The sequence below is a fragment of the Vombatus ursinus genome, unplaced genomic scaffold, assembly GCF_900497805.2.
Source record: "Vombatus ursinus unplaced genomic scaffold, bare-nosed wombat genome assembly UNPS02000577.1, whole genome shotgun sequence".
Taxonomy (NCBI): domain Eukaryota; kingdom Metazoa; phylum Chordata; class Mammalia; order Diprotodontia; family Vombatidae; genus Vombatus; species Vombatus ursinus.
Window position 1 is genome coordinate 4,308,752 of NW_020940355.1, and position 20,077 is coordinate 4,328,828.

Sequence of the window (20,077 nt, forward strand, 5' to 3'; positions counted from 1 at the left end):
ATTGTAGGATTATGGTTTTTAATCCATTCTGCTATATGCTTCCATTTTATGGGAGAGTTCATTCCATTCACATTCACAGTTATGATTACTGTCTGTGTCTTTTTCTCCATCCTTTCCCCCCACCGTTTATGCTTTTCTATCTCCTTTCTCCTTCCCTCCTCCCCACTAGTGTTTTGCTTTTGACCAGAGCCTCCTACGGTCCCACCTCCCTTCTATTAACCTTTTCCCTTTTCTTCTCCTTTACTCTTATTGCTTCTTCCCTCTCTTCTATCCCCCCTTCCTTTTCTTTCCCCTTTTGCCTCCTGCTGCCTATAGTGCAAGTTAGAATTCTATACCTAACTGATTATGTTATTCCCTCCTTGAGCCAAATCTGATGAGAGTAAGGTTCAAACAATGCTCATGCCCCTCCCTTCTTTACCTCTGTTCTAATAGGTTTTTGTGTCTTTTCCTGTAATGTAATATACCCTTGTCTGCCTCCTCCTTTTTCAGTACATTTTCTTAGCTCAGACTAATCCACTTACCTGGATCCATTTAACCCACTTGATTAAATTTTTTTTATCATTACATCAAAATGAACTTATATCCACCCCCTTTATGTATATTCCTTTAACATGGTATAATAACAATACAGTTCTCAAGAGTTGCAAGTGTCATCTTCCCTTACAGGGATATAAACATTTTGCCATTATTAACAACATATTGTATCTTTCTGTCCCATTCACCTTTTTATATCTCTCTTGAATCTTGTACTTGAAGATCAAATTTTTTGTTGAGCTCTGGTCTTTTTATCAGGAACGTTTGGAAGTTCCTTATTTTGTTGAATATCCATCTCCTTCCCTGAAATATCACACTCATTTTCGCTGGGTAGTTAATCCTTGGCTGCATTCCAAGCTCCTTTGCCTTATGGAATATCATGTTCCATGCCCTATGGTCTTTTAATGTAGAGGCTGCAAGGTCCTGTGTAATCCTGACTGTGGTTCCATGATATTTAAATTGTTTCTTTCTGGATGCTTGCAGTAATTTCGCTTTAATCTGGTAATTTTGGAATTTAGCTATTATATTCCTTGGCGTTTTCAATTTGGGATCTCTTTCAGGCAGGGAGCAGTGGATTCTTTCTATAGTTATTTTACCTTCAGGTTCTTGGACTTCAGGACAGTTTTCCTTTATGATTTCCTGAAGGATATTGTCCTGGCTCTTTTTTTCATCATGACTTTCAGGTAGGCCTATAATTTCTAAATTGTCTCTCCTAGATCGATTTTCCAGGTCGGCTGTTTTACCCATGAGGTATTTTACGTTTTCATCTATTTTTTCATTTTTTTGTTTCTGTTTGATTGATTCTTGCTCTCTCATGGAGTCATTAGTTTCCATTTATTCAATTCTAATTTTTAATATATTGTTTTTTTCTGTTAGATTTTGTACTTTCTTCTCCAATTGGTCGATTGTATTTTTAAGGGATTTATTTTCTTCAGGGTACTTTTTTTCCAATTGGCCAATTGTACTTTTAAAGGACTCCTCTACCTCTCTCATTTGACTTTTAAAATTCTTCTTGAGTTCTTCTAAGAAGGCTTTTTGGGCTTCAGACCAGTTCATATTCCCTTTTGATGTTGTAGTTTGATGGCAGTGTTTTCCTCTTCAGAATTTCTGTCTTGATCTTCCCTCTTCTCATAATATGAATCTATTGTATGTTTCTTTTTACTCATGGTGTTTCTTTATTCCCTGGCCTTTAAAGGGATTAAGCTCTCCTGCTGGGGAGCAGAGGGCACTGACCCAAGCTTCTTGTGCTGGGAACCTAGGTCTTGGTTACTGGCTTTGTGTGCTGGGGCCTCTTATGTTGGCAATTGGAGGCTGTAGGGTTCTGGCAGCTTATGTGGCATTGGGCTGGAATCAGCAAGGCTGCGACTTTCAGGTAAATCTAGGTTGCCTGCTTTTCCTTTCCTTTAGCTTTGTTTAGCTCCTTTTAGATAAGTGCTACCAGGTGTTTATCTGCCTGGGGTCCCTTGCAGTGTTGCCTCCCTTATTTCTGTTGAGGCACTGGGAGACTTCTTTGCTGAAGAATGCCGAGGCACCTGGTGGTTTTCTGAGCTGATTTCCACCAGTTACCCCACCCTCACTGAGGCACTTGGAGGTACAGCTGGTGGTGTTTGCCTGTTCCACCACATGGGCTTCAGGATCTCCTCCTGGTTGGCAGTTGGAGGCTGTAGGGTTCTGACAGCTTACCTGGTGTTGGGCTGGAATCACCAAGGCTGGAACTTCTGGGCAGTTCTAGGTTGCTTTCTTCGGCTCCTTTCAGACAAATGTTGTCGGGTGCTTATCCACCTGGGGCTCTTTGTAGTGCTGCTTCCCTTATTTTTGCTGAGGCACCGGGAGACCCATTTGCTGGGCTACTGCACAGATGCTCCCCATCTTTCTTCTGGTTCAGCTGTTTCAGGGTTTTTTCTGGAGTGATATTTTCTGGGTTTTCAGAGGTTGACAGGGGAGGGTGAGAACGACTACCTTTTTACTCTGCCATCTTGGTTCCCGGAAGTGGAGGTCCTGAAGAAGATGTTTTCAATGCCATTGGGCTCCTCTTGTGTGGTAAAGTGCCTGGTGCTGATTCTATTCCCGCTGAGATTTACAATGCAGGGAGTCCACTGCTTATGCAAAAGCTGACTGAAATCTTCTGGGTTATATGGCAAGAGGTGATTATGGAATTCAAGGACAGCTCTACTGTTGATCTCTATAAAGGAAAGGGAAATAGATTGTCCTGTGACAACCACAAGGGGTATCTCTCTCTTAGTCATTGCCAGTAATATTTTTGCCAAAGTCCTCCTTAATCAGCTGATCCTTCACCTAAAAAATCACCATCTACCCAAGAGCCAGTGCAGTCTCAAAAAGGGCTGAGAATGGTTGACATGGTGTTTGCTGCCTAACAACTCTAAGAGAAATGCCAGGAGCAGAACAGAGGTTCGTACAAAATGACCAAGGCCTTTCATACAGTTAGTTATGAAGACATGTGAAAGATCATGGCAAAATATGGTTGCCCAGAGTGGTTCATCCGTATTATACACCAGTTTCATGATGGCATCCTTTCAAGGTTCTGGATAATGGATGATGCTCTCACACTTTCACAGTCACCAATGAAGTGAAACAGGGCTTTGTGCTTGCTCCCATGCTTTTTCTCATGATGTTTTCAATGATATTGTTGGACACCTTCAATAACGATGAAAATGGCATAAAGGTCAACTATTACACTAAGGGCAAATTATTTAACTTGAAAAGGTTACAAGCCAAGAATAAAATGGAGGGAGAGTTGGTGTTCAGTTTTTTGTTTGCAGATGATTATGCACTCAATGCAACCTCTGAGGCTGAGATGCAACAGAGTATGGATCACTTCTCTGCCACTTGTGCTAATTTTGGCCTGACAATTAACACCAAAAAAAGAGAGGTCCTCCACCAAGCAAGCTTTGCAACATCCTTACATGGAACCATCAGTTATAACAAGCTGAGAGGTTTGGAAATACTGTGGATAAATTCACTTACCTTGGCAGTAAACCTTCAAAGGATGTCCACATAGATGATGAGGTTGACACACTCACTGCCAGAGCTAGCTCAGTGTTTGGGAAGCTCCAAAGCAAAGTGTGGGAGAAAAGAGGTATTAAGCTGCCAAACTGAAAGTATACAAAGCCACTATGCAACCTCATTGCTGTATGCCCATGAAACCTGGACAGTCTATCAGCGCCATGCCAAGAAACAAAATCACTTCCATTTGAAGATTCTGAAGATCACCTGGCAAGATAAGGTACTGGACAAAGAGGTCCTTTCTTAAGCCAGACTGTCAAACATTTAAATCCTACTGCACGGAGTATAACTCCAATGGACTAGCCATATTGTTTGAATGCCATATGTACTTTTGCCTAAAAGATTATTTTACAGAAAACTCACAAAAAGCAAGTGCTCACACAGAGGTCAGAAGAAGCAATACAAGTACACTCTCAGGGCATCTCCAAAGAAATTTGAAATCAATTGTGAGACTTGGGAAACACTGGCACAGGATCATCCAGCATGGTATGCCTGCATCAAAGAAGGCACTGTTTTCTATGAGCAAAGCACAATTGCACTGGTTCAAAAGAAACATGAGACAAACAATTTTAGAGATATCTCTGTACCAAATGGTCATATGGACAATTTCTGCCCAACCCATGGTAGAGCCTTCCAACCTTCTATTGGTCTGATCAGCCACAGTTGGACACACTGTACATTTACTCCAACATAATGTCATTTTGGTCCTATGTGAGTATACAACAACCAACCATATATGTTTCATTTAAATTAACATTCAACATTTAATCCTCCAAAAATTATAATTTCCAAAAACATTACATATATAATTTCATTTGAGCTAACATATTTGAGATTTAATCCTCCTCAAAAAATAATCAGTTACAAAGATGAATACAGGTTCTTTATTTCTTAATACTCATGTACCGTTTGGAAAAAAAAAAAAAGATCCCTGATATGGTTTAAAACAAAATAGATCCTTACTACTCCTTATTCATGCAAGCAAAACAGTAAGCCTTAGTTTTAAAATATTTGATTTTTTATAACAAATTGAGTATAAAATGGTACATGACATAATTAGTCAGAAGAAATCCAGATTGCAATTTTACATCCAATACCTATTGGCTACAAGTTCCCTAAACTCTCTAAACCTTAGCTTCCTAATTTGTAATTTAGAAGTCTATGAAAAAATAGAAATTCAAATAAAAACATATCCAGCTTTGTTATTTCCTTTAACAAAAAATGGCTTAGCTATTCTCAGCAATACAATGATCTAAGATAATTCCGAAAGATTTATAATGAAAAATGCTATCTGCCTCCAGAGAAAGAACCAAACAAGTCTGAATGCAGACTAGGGCATATATTTTCCTTTATTTTTCTTGTTTTATTTTTTCTTTTGGACTGTGTTTTTTTTCACAACATGATTAAAATGGAAATACGTATTGTATGACTGCACATGTATAACCTACATCAAACTGCTTGCTTTCTCAATGAGGGAGTAGGGAGGAAAAGAGGGAGGGAGAGAATCTAGAATTCCAAATTAGGGGAAAAAAAAAAGAATGTTAAAAACTGTTTCTACATGTAATTGGGAAAAGAATAAAAAATTTTTTTGTAAAAAAAGCATGAGGGTTGTTTTTGCAATGAAATTATTCCAGCAGATGTTTATGTTTAGCTTTTGCTATACAATATATCACAATAATATTCACAAACATGACATCTTTCAAATGCTTCTATTTTCACATTTTCTAGGTGAAAGGTTTGCATTTAAAACACTGTTATCATGCTATTTGACTTTTCAAGATTAAAGCATCCCTCCCTGAAAAGATTTTTGCACCAAAGCAAATCAACCCAGGAATATTTCCTGAGATAAGTGGACACCTGCCTAGAACCACTGTTCTCTACATCCCTGAAAAGAAAATGCACCTGTATGCTGGGTTCACAACTGGTACAACAGATGTTTTATAATTTGAAATTTTTCAATAACAAATTATATATTCTATATTAAATTACATATTTTAAAATGTTATAAACCATGTATCTAAAATGCCATTTTTATAGTTTCTTTACCAAAATAATACAACTAACATGAACTCTAGTTGAATGAAAACAAAGACCAGTTTGAAATAAATATACTGACGACCTGAGGAAAAAAGTATTACTATAAAGTTATAAATACAAGCATCAACATTTAAAAAATAATGGTTATTCTAAAACGTAGGATCTGATAATTAAAGGAATTAACACAAATATTCAGACTTTATAATAATAACATGCCCCTACGGTAGCCAGTAATACACATATGCCTATGTGTATCAAAATCAAAGAAAACCTTCTGGCTCATACCACCCTTAAAATTCTCCAGAAGAGGTTCAAGGAAATTCACATGATTTAAGCCATAGTTCATGTGTATTATTAAGTACAAGAGCCAGGCCTTTGAAGTCCAGTGCCTCCAAATCTTTTTTACTACCCTTTTTTTTTCACCCATTAACATTTATTAAAATACCCAAGAGTCAAGCTATCACAGATTAACTGCTCCCTTTTGATAACACAGTCTTCATTCTCTTGGCTGCTATCTATGAAAAAAAATTAAATGTTCCAACACTAAAGATTTAGTATAGATACCTGCTAGAGTGCCAGAATGATAGTAGAACTTCGCCACTTTTAATTATTCTGTAGGTACATTTTAAATGTAGGTACATTTTAAATTAGAACTGTATGATTATAATACAAACTAGGATATGTGTATGACATCTAATTTCTTATCCTTGGATATAACTATCACATGCTGCTTATACTCATAGGGCTTCTTAAACTTTTTCCACTTGCAATCTCCTCAGCACTTCTTAAACAGTGGATCACATCCCCATTCGGGGTTTAAGAAGTTTAAGAAGGGCTGCTAGTATAACAGATATATCTCCTAACTGGAGAAAACAAAACCACATATTATTTCCCAACCCACTTTTTGCAGCTGAAGAATCCTAGAAATGAGACATTTTTAAACTTCTCTTTTTTGGGGCAGCAAAGAAGGATATCTCTAGTACCTATTGCAGTGCCTGACATCTAATAGAAATTTAAGGCTAACATGCAACAGGCTGTGGATTACTTGGTCAAATGATCAGTAACATGGCAGGAGAGATATTTTTTCAAAACTACTTGAAACTTCCAACATCCCCAACTACAGAGAAAGAATTATATGTCAGATGCTAAATAATTATAGATAGAAGAAAGGATTCCCCATAAGGCAAAATCCTTTATGAATTAATACCACAGACCTCTAATATTTATGAACACATTCATTAGGTCAGACTTGAACCCAGGTTTTCCTGACTCCAAGGCCAACATTCAATCCACTAAGCCAAGTCCTTTCTCACAATTTCTCTGGCTTATTTTCCAAAATTTAAAGGTAATGTTTTCATTTTCTTCTGAGAGGCTTTTTTAAATTTCAGTGGAGCTTACTGGTACATAACCTCTACTGACATCAATAATCTCTCCATAATTTTCATACATTCAAATGCCAATTCTGTCTCGGTGTTAATTCTGTTTAGCTTTAACAGAAACAATCACTTTGAAGCTCCAAGGAAAATAGGTAGTTGTGATTTTTTTTTCACCAATGTGTTAGAATTATTTGTTGAATGGAAACTAAAGGATCTGAGGACTTTTTACAATGTTAATAAAAGTCCACAAAACATATCCATGAATGCAAGAGAAGTTCTGTTTAAAAACTGGCCACCAGAAGGAACAAAGAATAAGAGGGGAAGATAAAAAGGATGGTTAAGTAAGGTAAATGATCTTTTACTATCAGACCAAGCAGATTTATGTTAGAAGCCAAAGTTGATAAGACAGTGGGACTACTAATGAAACTTGACTTAAACTGTGAAAACACTTAATCTAATTAACATAATGTAGGTAGAAGGGAGCTTTGAGAATATTGACAACCTATTCATTTTACAAATGAGTTAACTGAAGAGTAGAGAGCTTTAGTGATCCATCCCATATTATACAGTAACATAGTGGCAACCTGAAACCCAGCTCTTATAATTTCTAATGCAATAGTAGCCTATCCACTTCTGTGTACTTCCTCCAACATCCTAGAATTATGTTGCTCTGTTTGGACACTGCAAATGTAAATTTACTGCCTTCATTACTATGAAGAGTTGGCCATGCTACATACTACTTAAGAGTTATGTTTTAGCTCACTTTATGAGTGAGATTAGCCACAAAATAAGAGTTGTCTGTTTTATTTTTAAAATTTAAGTTACTAAATTAAATAACTTAAAGAAAAAAGAACTAATTTAGACCTGCATTATTCCAAATTCAACAATAAAATAAAGAGTCCAAAGTTCTTAAACACATAATATTTTTAAAACTATGTTTTTGCAAGATGTAAATTCAGTTTAACTCCTCAAACCAAGAAAAAAGAAAACATACACATATGATAAAAGCAAAGTTTCAAAATGTGCACAATTTTATTTGTTTACAGTAAGTATGTTTCTACAAAATTATTAATGTGAGAAAGGGTATGGGAATCAGAAATAGAGAACAAATTAATTGTTATTCTTTTAGGTTTCATAAGTCATAAACTAAAAGTAATTATTTTATGCGTAATTAAAAGTAAACCTACATGCTTGGAAAGGCAACATGCATACATTGGGCACACAAGGGAAGGGGGAAGAAGTTATGCTGATGTGACATAAGTGTCCAAATAAGTAAACAAATAAAATCGTGCACATTTTGGAGCTTTGGTTTGCTTTTATCATTTGTGCATGTTTTCATTTTTCTTGGTTTGAGGAGTGAACTGAATTTATATCTTGCAAAAACATAGTTTTAAAAATATTACATGTTTAAGAGCTTTGGATTCTCACTCTATTGTTGAATTTGGAATAATACAGTTTGAAATTAGTTTTTTTTCCTTTAAGTTATGTACATGTACCTATGCATGTATACTGATTACAGATTATTTGTAAAATATTTCATTCTAGATAATGCAGCTTCTAAAGAACAGGAATGGTATCGTAAGGATAGTCAGCATAGCTTCAGTTTCACCATCAGCTCTAAATTACATGGAAGTATAAAATGAGAAACAAAAGAAATTTTACAACATATGAATTACATATTAAAATTATTTTTATTTTTCTCTGTCAAAATGGCTTACCCCTATGATACTCAGGCCTTTAAGGTAGTCCTGACGAGGCTGTGCTTGAGGAACACATCCAGCTAAAACCACTTTCTTGTCTTCCTCTTGAGCTTTTCTAAAAGAATTAAAAGCAAATTATTATAATTCAGTATCTCACATATGGACCTTCTAAATTGATGATAATAGCTATGAATTTGCCAAATGCATGAAACAATTTCTTCTATGTAATCACAGAAGACAAAGTTTGCATGTTGTATTTCTCCCACTAAATAACATAACAATGTAGACTGAAGAGTTAATTCATTCTATTACCTTCTTGTTAGACAAAAATATAACCTACCTAGAAGTACCTTCTGAATGGCCAAGCTTTCCCCATTAACTGTGATTTAATCCTCTGAATGCCAGGAAGTTAACTTTTCCTCTAAAGTGTACCATACACTTAGCAACCTTCTTAAACCAAATATATAAAACAAAATATTGCCTCTTCTCAATGATTCAGAGTTATCGATAAAAGCACTATGCTGAGATATGCAAGAAAAGGAGTTACAGTATGGCCATCAGTCAGTCAGTATGCATTTACTAAGCATTTACTATTTGGTAGGCACTGTACTGAGCCCTGGAAACACAAAGGCAAAAGCACTGTCCCTGCCAACAAGGACTACGCATGCAACTGTGGGAGATACCACATAAAAATTATACACATACATGAAAAATACAGAGCAGAAAGAAGGTAACCAGGGGGCAAGTAGGGTGGGGCTGGGGAAGGGAGACAACTCCAGGAGAAGGTGGGATTTGAGTTGGGCCATGAAAGAAACCAGGGAAGCTAAGAGGCAAAGGTGAAGAGGATGAGAACGGTACAGATATGAGGGAAATTAAGTACAAAGACGTGGAGGGTCATGTATTAAGGAACAAACAACACGCAGGCTGAATTAGAGAATGCATGGAGGGAAGAAAAGTTGGATGCCTTCTCCAAGGCTATTGATTCTTCTGGATGGTCCCTATGCAATGAGGCACATGGATACTTATTTGAATTCAATTTGAAAATGAGAGGATATGAGCTTCACACACACATTCCATATACAAAAACACAAATCACATAGTAAAAATGTCTTTGAAGGAAACACATAGAATTGGGGATGCTATGGGCTAGAAATATCATAAAGATGATTTATGTGTGAGACTGATATTACATAATATAAAATATGACTAGAATCAATGAAAATAAAGTGTAATTACTGTATCAAAAGGGTTAAAATTACAGAGCCAACTACTGGGAGTTATCAAAGTCGGCTAAAGAAAACAGGATTCAAAACTGATTGTCTAGATAATCATCAGAGGATCCAGAAAATATCAGGCTCCAAGAAATGCTAGATCAGATATTATTTGCAAAAATCTTCAGCAAAATCTTCACTATATCTTGGTGAAAAGAACAACAAATTATGAGAAGTTCAGAGCACTTGGGTCAGAGTAGGCCCTTCCTCCCAGAGGAAGGAAGGTGGTATGTTGACAGGAACAGCTCAAATGAATGAAAGAAGTCTAAGATGTAACCTTGGTGTAGCAAAGGAATCGTACCAACTCCTGTGTGCATTTTTATCTAGCTTACTCATGATTTGTATATCCAAAGACACTTGAAGTTTGATTACACTTGCTTGGTAAACTGATGAAGGACACCAGCTCTGCTGGTTTATACCCATGTATAAAGTAGGGTAAGCTCCAGTATTCAGGAGCCACTCTCGGTCAATCTGAAGTACTGGCCAAGCCCATCTATTTGTGATTGGACATCACTGAGTAATGAAAAATACAATAGTCAAACATACAAATATAAGGTAAACTATGAAGAAAGAGAACACTAGCAATGGGGATAACATAATAAGCTTCACAACTTTATAACTGCATATGCTTCAGCTTATCCTTCCTTATATATAGAACACAAAACTAAATATAAATAGTGTAGACATAGTATGACCATGAAAAAGCATAGTAGGACGACCATCACCAGCTTTATAGACACAATGCTTCTACTAAATCTGTCTAAAATAGTTTAATTCTTTTGCTGCCATATCACATTGTTGATTCACTGGGCTTACAATCCAGATGAAACCTCTAGGCTTTTTCCACAGAAACAAATTTCAACCAGATTACTTGCACTCCCTGCTTGTACACATGATTTTTTTTTAAATTCTAGTGTTGAATGTTAAATGAACTCCCAGTTGTTTTTAAGATAAAATATAATTTCCTCATCCTGAACCTATACAACCTAGCTGCAACTCAATGTTCCAATCTTGTTTAAAATCACTCCCTTTTATGCACTCTATATTTCAGCCAAAGTGGAATGAAATGCTGCTTGCCTCAATGAATTCAAGAAAGTCACAATGTCGATGCCTAGATTGTGCTTCCCCCTCATTTTTCATCTCAAAAAGCTTCTCTTCTCCTTCGAAGCTCAGTTCAAGTCTCAAGTCTTCCATGAAGCCAATGATTGCAAAGTGGCCTTACTTTAGAATTGCTGGCAAAGAGAGGATCAGTCAATCCATGAAAAAACAAGAATGTATTAAGCACCCCCTATGTTCCTGAAACTGTGCTTGCCACTCCAGATGCAAGCACAAATAATGAAATACCTGTTCATAAGGAGCAGCTTAACATTAAAATTAAAGAGCAAATAAATACATATGAAAATGTACAAAGCATAAATGTAAAGTGATTAAATACGAACATAGACAAAGTTAAATGCAAGATAGCTTTGAAGGAAGGGCACTAGCAGTTGGGGATTGGGAGAAGTTTCACAGAGAAGATTGTGCTGGAGTGGCACCCCAAAGGGAGAGCTTGTTCCTACTTTCACTATTAAGGAAGTAAAACATTTTTGGAAGATGGCAAAATCTACTACGCAACATCTCTATGTGTGGCTGAGATGAAGTTAAGGAATAGTTCATAAAATTTATGGCACCTGAGGAATTGGGAGTTTAGGAAACTTGAGGGAGGATTAAAGCACATATTAAAGATACCAAGTATAATGGCAGAAGTTGGGAAAAAGTGAAAGATGGTGATTCAGATACTGAACTCTTTGAGAAAGGAAGGAGAATAACATGGAAATCAGAGGACCACAACTAACATAATTCACAAGGGATGGAAAACTTTAATTGAATAGACTTCGAAAGAGAAAAGATTACTGAGCAAAGGAGATCTAGGGAAAGGTAAAGGGAGAGTTGCAAAACAGAAGTTGGGGAACAAGGGGTATTCTGACTGCCCTTACAGTAAGATATGCCGGCAGCTCCCACTCAGTTAGTACCTTATGTGGCATATTTACACAAAGAGAGACTAGGAAAAAAAACTAAAAATCTACCGAAACATAGCAATAAAAGAGTATACTTCACTTTGGCAACTGAGAGGAATGAATTGGAGTGAGGAGAAACTCGAGGCAGGAAGAAGAACCAGAAGTTATTACAACAGTCCAGGAATAGGGTAATTAGGACTTGTATCATACTGGTGACTATCTGAGTGGAGAGAAGGGCATGTATAGAGGAGATGTGGTGAAAATAGAAACAAGAAGAGTTATATAAAAGTGGAAATATCTTAGAATATCATAGCCAAATTCCACAGCTTCCAAGTCAAAGGAAAAATATTATATGCAACCAGAAAGATTTCAAATTCCAAGAAATCACAACCAAGATATTCAAGACAATGCTGCAACTACTATAAAGAGGAGAATATCTTGGAATGAAATATATTCCAAAAAGACAAAAAAACAAACAAAAAGACTTAGAACAACAGTAATTTACCTTGAAATGCTGAGTGTGGTAGGGCTGGGGGTGGGGAACAGGAGAAGGATGAATTTTTAATAAAAAAAATATTAATTGGTGAGGCAGAGTCAAAATGGCAGAATAAGGGCAGGAATTCACATGAGCTCTTCCAAATTCCACTCCAAACAACTTTAAAATAACACCTCAAATTGAATTCTGGAGCAGCAGAACCACCAAAAGTCAGGGTGAAACAATTTTCCAGGCCAAGAAAACTTGTGAGATCAAGAGGAAAAGTTTGTCTCAGTGGGATGGTGGTCCTACCTAGAGCCCAGCACAAACCATGCAGCACAGGCCACACTGGGGTACTGGAAGGCTTCAGAAACAGATCATCAATGGTAGCACTAGCAACTTCAGGAGCACTCTTCCCACAGACCGTAAGGGGGTGAGAAGTGATCAGAAGGAGATTACAAGGGGACCCTTTGCTGGTACTTGATGTAGGACTCATTCACATTGTCTATACACAGTTCTGTGTCACACTCCCAGAGCTCAGAGGAGCACCAGCTCACTAATACCTGTAATGATAAGTGTGTAGGGGCCCTGGTCACAGTTCCAAGGTGGAGAAGAGTGCTTATGGTCACTCAAAGACCAGAGTACATGGCAGGACAGCAGTGATCACATCTCTCCTTAGATAATACCACCTTGGAAAAATTGAAAACCTATGGACACCAAGAACTAGCTCTGAAAACACCAGATTAAAAGGCCAGAAGTTTAGGACAGTGCTCTCTCCACTACAGGAGCAGAGCCCAACTTTAACATAAAATCATAAGATAAGAAATAGGCTGGGAAAATGAGCAAACAACAAAAGGAAAATCTGACCACAGAAAGTTACCATGCTGAAAGGGTAGCTCAAGAAACAAGCTCAGAAGGAAACAAGGAAACCAAAAGAGCTACATATACAGCTTCAAAGAAAAATATGAATTGGTCGCAGACCCAAAAAAGAATGCCAGGAAGAGCTCAAAAAGGATTTTAAAAATCAAATAACAGAGACAGAGGACAGACTGGCAAAATAAATGAGAGTGATGCAAGAAATCATGAGAAGAGAGAATCAATACTTCGGTAAAAGAGGCACAAAAAATATTGAAAAAAATAACACCTTACAAAACAGAATTGAGGGGCAGTTACATGCCTCAGTGGACAGAACACCAGCCCTGAAGTCAGGAGGGCCTGAGATCAAATCCAGTCTCAGACACATGATACTCACTAGCTGTGTGACCCTAACTAAGTCACTTAACCTCGATTGCCATGCAAAAAAACCCCCAAAAAACAAAAAACAGAATTGGTCTAATAGTAAAAGAAGCACAAAAATTCACTGAAGAGAAGAACTCCCTAAAAAACAGAATTAGACAAATTGAAAAGGCGGTATGAAAGCTTACTTAAGAAATTAATTCCTTAAAAATTAAAATTGGGCAAGTGGAAGCTAATGAATCCATGAGATATCAAGGAACAATAAAACAAAGTCAAAAGAATGAAGAAAAAGAAAAGAAGACAATGTGAAATATCTCATTGGGAAAACAACTGACCTGGAAAAGGGATCAAGGAGAGATCAATTAAGAATTATCAAATTACCTGAAAACCAAGATCAGAAAAAAAGAGCCTGAAACTCATATTTCAAGAAACTATCAAAGAAAATTGCCCTGATACCCTAAAACCAGAGGATAAAATAGAAATGGAAAGAACCCACCAAACACCTCCTCAAAGAAATACCAAAATGAAAACTCCCAGGAATATTATAGCCAAATTTCAGAGCTCCTATGACAATAAGAAAATACTGCAAGTGGCCAGAAAGAAACAATCCAAATATCATGGAGCCTCAATCAGGAGAACACAAGATTTAGCAGCTTCCACATTAAAGGACTGGAGGGCTTGGAATGAGATATTCCAGAGGGCAAATGACCTAGGATTACAATCAAGAATCACCTACCCAGAAAAAGTGAGTATAATCCTTCAAGGGAAAAGAACAGATATTCAATGAAATAAAAGACTTTCAAGCATTTCTGATGAAAAGACCAGAGCTGAATAGAAAATTCGACTTCTGAATATAGGACTCAAGAGAATCATAAAAAGGTAAATAGAAAAGAGGAATCATAACAGATGCAATAAGGTTAAACTGTTCACATTCCTATATGGAGAGATGATACTTGTAACTCTTAAGAACAGTATCATAATAGGATAGTTAGAAGGAGTATACATAGACAGAAGGCACAGGTATGAGTTGACTATGATGGGATGATTTAAAAAATAATAGGAGGTAATGCTAATGCATTGTTGGTGGAGTTATGAAATGATCCAACCATTTTGAAGAACAATTTGGAACTATGCCCAAAGGGCTATAAAAATGTACATACCCTTTGATCCAGCAATAGCACTACTAGGCCTGTATCCCAAAGAGATCATACAAATGGGAAAAGGACCCACATCTACAAAAATATTTATAGCAGCTCTTTTTGGAAATTGAGGGAATGCCCATCAATTGGGAAATGGTTTAACAAGTTGTGGTATATGAATGTAATGGAATACTATTGTGCTCTAAGAAATGATAAGCAGGCAGACTTCAGAAAAACCTGGAAAGACTTGTATGGACTGATGCTGCCTGAATGAGCAGAACCAGAAGAACATTGTACACAATAACAGCCATGTTGTGTGATGACTAACATTTATAGATTTAGCCCTTCTCAGCAACTCAAGGATCTATGACATCTCCAAAGGTCTCATGATGGAAAATACTATCGACATCCAAAGAAAGAACTATGGAGTTCGAATGTAGGTCGAAGCATACTATTTGCTATTTTTTTCTTCTGTTTTGTTTTGTTTCCTCTTTCTGGTGGTTCCTCCTATTGGTTCTAATCCTTCCTTACAACATCACTAATGTGAAAATATGTTTAACAGGAATGTACATGTATAGCCAATATCGGATTGTGCGCTATCTTGGGAGGAAGGCGGGGAGGGATGGGGAGAAAGGGAAAGTCAGAATGGGATAAATTATCTCATATAAAAAAGACATGAAAGGAATAGTTTTTTACAGCAGGGGGCAGAACTGGCTCAAAGAGAGAATGATACAAACACACAGTAGAGTATAGAAATCTGTCTTGCCCTACAGGGAGGCAGAGGGGGAAGGAAATAAGAGAAAAGGGAGAGGCAAGGAGGGTTGATAGATTGGGGTAAGCAGTCGTCGGAAGGCAAAAAGATTTTTGAGAAGGGACAGGGTAAAAGGAGAAAGAGAAAGAGAGATCTCAAAGAGATAAATAATCGGAAGGAAACTGTGTGTACAAAAATATTCATAGCAGCTCTTTTTGTAGTGGCAAAGAATGAGAAATCGAGAGGATGCCCATCAGTTAGGGAATGGCTGAACAAGTGGTATATGATTGTAATGGAATAACATTGTGCTATAAGAAATGAAGTGGAGGCAGCTAGGTGGCACAGTGGATAGAGCACTGGCCCTGGATTCAGGAGGACCTGAGTTCAAATCCAGCCTCAGACACATAACACTTACTACCTGGGTGACCCTGGGCAAGTCACTTAAACCCCATTGCCTAGCCAAAAAAAAAAAAAAGAGAGAGATAGAAATGACAAGCACACAATCTGATATAGGCTATACACATATACATTTCTATTAAACATTTTCACATGAGTCATGTTGCAAAGAAGAATTAGAAGTGGTGACACCTAAATGACATACAGACTACCTCATATAAATGAGGTGGATTTTCACTGCAGCTTATGAAAAAAGTTGTTATTTCATACAATATCAAGTTTGGAAGGCCTGGGATAAAGTCCTGCCTCTAATACATACTGGTCATATCACTGTGGGAAAGTCATTAAACTTCTCAATGCCCTCAAGCAATTCTAAGACTCCTAAGTGGCAACTATGTTTTGCCAAGCAAAGTCTCCTCACAAAGAGTTCCATATACTAATGTAAGAACAGGTCTAACCAACAAAATAATGTGCTGTGACGCACGATGGAGGACCTTCACTCATCAATGTAATACAACTGTACCATTTATCATTTTTGCATTGTGTCTTGTTTTTGTATTGTTTTATATGCATGAATCATAAGTTCCTAATGCACAGTGTTTATATCTTGTGTTATGCAATATAATGCACATAGTTTATACTCAAATCTTTGGTAAATGACTGATTTGCATCCTTAGGAAAATAAGGGTACATTAATAAACCTCTCATGTCATTGTGCAATAGGGCAACTAGACTGGTCACAAAATTCAACCTGTAGCCATTGTCAAAAGAGATAAGTGGGGTGGATAAACTATTCATATAAATTAGTATGCCATTCTTTAAGTTATTATGTTTTTGTCTGCTATTTCCAATGCCATATGCGCCCTAGGGTATTTTGAAATTAACTAAAACAAATTTGCTTGTGTAGAAAGATATCTGGGCTCAGATTCTTAAAATCTAGCCACTGCTCAGATTCTTATAATCTAGCCAATAGATCATTAGTGTTCAGATTTCTTAAGAGTCTGGCCAATATGGAGGATGTTCTAATAAACCTTGTCTTTGGCTAAAAGAAAGCGTGGGTTAAATTCAATCAGGCAGGACCCGTGTCATGATTTTGGGGTCCTAGCACCCCTAAGCCTCAACATTTTGGTGACCCATAAGGGGAAGCTGCCTAACCACAAGTTCTTCTCTAGTCAAGACTGGAAGGTATGTAAGCCTCCCCCCCTTCTTTCTTGCCCTCTAGTTGGGGTCTCTCTTCAAGCACCTAGGAAGGCTTGGAGGTGCTTTTCAGGCAGACAGTTACAAGGCTGTCTGGCACTCACTCTGATGCTCTGAGGCTCTCTTGGTCCACTGGTTCAGTTCAAGGTCATGGACCTGGGTACACCTTCCACAGCATAGAGGACAAGGATGAAGACCCTATCCAAAAGCGTATGCCCAATTCTGTCAATTCTCTCGGTGCTAGGGAATTGGGAAAACTGCAGGTGCTTTTTGGTTCCCTGAGGCTTACTTACTCCCTTCCCTCTCCACCCCCGAATCCTCCTTGAAGGATGCTACAGGGAAAAGTTAGAACAGCTAAACATATCTTAGCAGATTCTGGAGGTTTTGTGATCAATCATAAGGAGTTTTGAACCACCTCCTTACAACTCTGGTCACTCCCTTCTCCCATTTCCTTACCTTGAGTCAAGAGGATATCTGTTAATCCTTCTTATAGGAAAACAGAGTTTCACCCTCCCCCCCCCCTTTGAATTCACCTTCCCTCACCTGGTGAAAGGAAGGAGGAGGGAGGGGCAGCAGCTACAGCATAGGCCCCACTGGCAATGGCCTTGGGCCCTAGGGCAACCTTTGCCTGGAAGCATCATCCAGGTTCAGCACATCCTGCTCCAGGTAAAGAAGCGAGCCTCAGAACCTGACTAAGCACACTCTCTTAAAGTTGTAGTTTTAACTGTTAATGATGAGATGTTGACTGTCTGTGTTAAGTAATTTGGAAATGCATTTAATAAAACTGAAGTCACCTGATTGGTAATGGGTTTGTTTCAAGTTTCAAATTGGTGAACTTTTTGTATCAGTTATGTCAAGCAACTTTTCATAATTTGGTTACTGCTAAAATAATTTGGCTATTGTTGGTTATTGTTTTAATGTGTAAACTTGCCAAAAAGCTTGTTTGGGTTTTCTCTTGATAAGAATTTGCAAATATATAGAAATAATCTCTAACGATTGGCTTTTTATACAAGGACAAATTTAAATTTGAGATGTAAATCCTGGAAAAGTTTTTCCTAAGCTGTCACTAGTGGAACTTGCTGTTTGAGGTAAAAGCTCATAGGATTTTATTTTGAGTTGTCCGATGGATCATAATCCATCGATAATCAATAATCCACCACCTGAGAGAAATGCCACAAGCTACTCAGAGAAGATGATATTGGTGGGAAGTCAGCATTGGGAAAAGCTGAGAGGACAATTTTAGCCTCAGTCTAAGATAGGATCCTCCTGGCTCAGTTTCCCCATTATGTTCCTTTGAAAAGGAATGTTACCCACCTGGCTATTCTTGAGTCTGGCTATGAGGTGGATTTGATACAGTGTGGTTGGAAAACTGAACTACCTGAATCCAAACAGAGCTAAGGATGTTTTATCCTGTCATATCTGGGTCCTGCAGTCTTTTCTGTCAAATTTGTGTCTTCCAGACTACAGGCTATTCACCTACAATTGATAGCAAACAATGGGTACCAGCCAATGTCCTCTGATCATTCCCAGCCTGTGCTCCGTTCCACTCAATCTCCTCTTTGGGACCACCTTGACGCAGGGACAGCTCTATTCCCCTTGCCAGCAGGAAGCAGTTTCAGAAGCCAAGACCTTTGCCCCTTACCCCATTTGTTTGAGGGGGGGGAATAATGAGGATGGAATCTGGACCTCAAAAAAGAAAAACCCTGGATTTTCCCACATGGCCAAATCTCTGTCATTCACCTAAGGCTTTAATCCTACCAACCGGCCTTTCATTATTGCCTACATCCAATCTCCCAATTCTGTTACTTAGCCCTCCATTATCTATTACCTCCAGATGCACCGCCCCCATCACTCCCCATCACTTTCCACCCTTAATTCTAGCTAGACTCCATTCTCCCTTGGCCAGGTCCCAGGCATTCTGTTCACCCCAGCTTACTGGCTACTCCCATCCAGATCTTACTTAGACCCCTGCCCCAGTCAGCCCAAACTACTTGGCCATTCCTAGGTCCCTCTAACAGTCTTTCTGTGTATAAGGTCCATCTTGTCTCCATTAAGGTGCTCAGATTCTTATAATCTAGCCAATAGCTCACTAATGTTCAGATTCCTTAAGAGTCGGCCAATATGGAGGATGTTCTAATAAATCTTGTCTTTGGCTGGGAAAAAAAAAGAAAGAAAGATATTTCTAAGTTGCTAAGAATAGGGTAACATTAATAATCTTCAAAAGGAAAGAGAGAGCAGGAATTTATTAACAAATGAAATAAATTATACCAGAAACTGTAGAATACAGTAGATATGCATCAATCTGAAAAGCTTTAGGTGTTGATCAAATACTTATGATTTCGATCAAGTCTGTGGATTTACTTTTTTTATTAACAGAAATTGATAGTAAGGCCAAAGAACAAGAAAAATTGACTAGATTTTTTCACAAATAGCAGTTTTAAGGAAATTGTCAGGAAATGTTCTTGGCCATTACTTTGTTCCTTCTTTAGAGAGACAAATGATGTACTGCAAAGAGTACTACCTTGTCAGTCTGAGAAAATAGAAGCTACACTGAATATGGAGTTAAAAGTCCTGCAAATGAATACTTGCTTTGCAACTTACTCTGATGTGACCCTGGGCGAGTCACTTAATTAGAAAGTTGTAATAGATAATCTGTAAGGTCTTTTCAAACTTTAAATCTATGATCAGATAAACCACTGGGACTCATTATCTTCATGTGTTAAATGAGAAACTTGGCTTGGATAACCACAAAGGTCGTTTCCAGCTCTAGACCTGAACTCATTTTATCATATTGTATTATATCCTGTCCTGTCCTATCCTACTCTATCCTATTTTATCCTACCCAGTAATTTAAGAGTTGTAGGTGAGTGATAAAGGAAATAAATCCACCTTTTAATAGTTCCAGATATTTAATATGTGTACAGGAAGTACAAAGGATGTGGAA

The 20,077-nt window shown here is 37.7% G+C and overlaps 1 protein-coding gene across 2 annotated transcripts in view; it reads right to left on the reverse strand.

The window, feature by feature from the left end:
- CDKAL1 (CDK5 regulatory subunit associated protein 1 like 1) overlaps positions 1-20,077 on the reverse strand; it is a 668,649-nt gene that overhangs the window by 499,820 nt on the left and 148,752 nt on the right. For both annotated transcript variants that reach the window (XM_027874274.1, XM_027874355.1), the window contains one exon: positions 8,690-8,786. In XM_027874274.1, the coding sequence (XP_027730075.1) occupies positions 8,690-8,786 (97 nt within the window). The remainder of the gene's footprint in view (positions 1-8,689; positions 8,787-20,077) is intronic.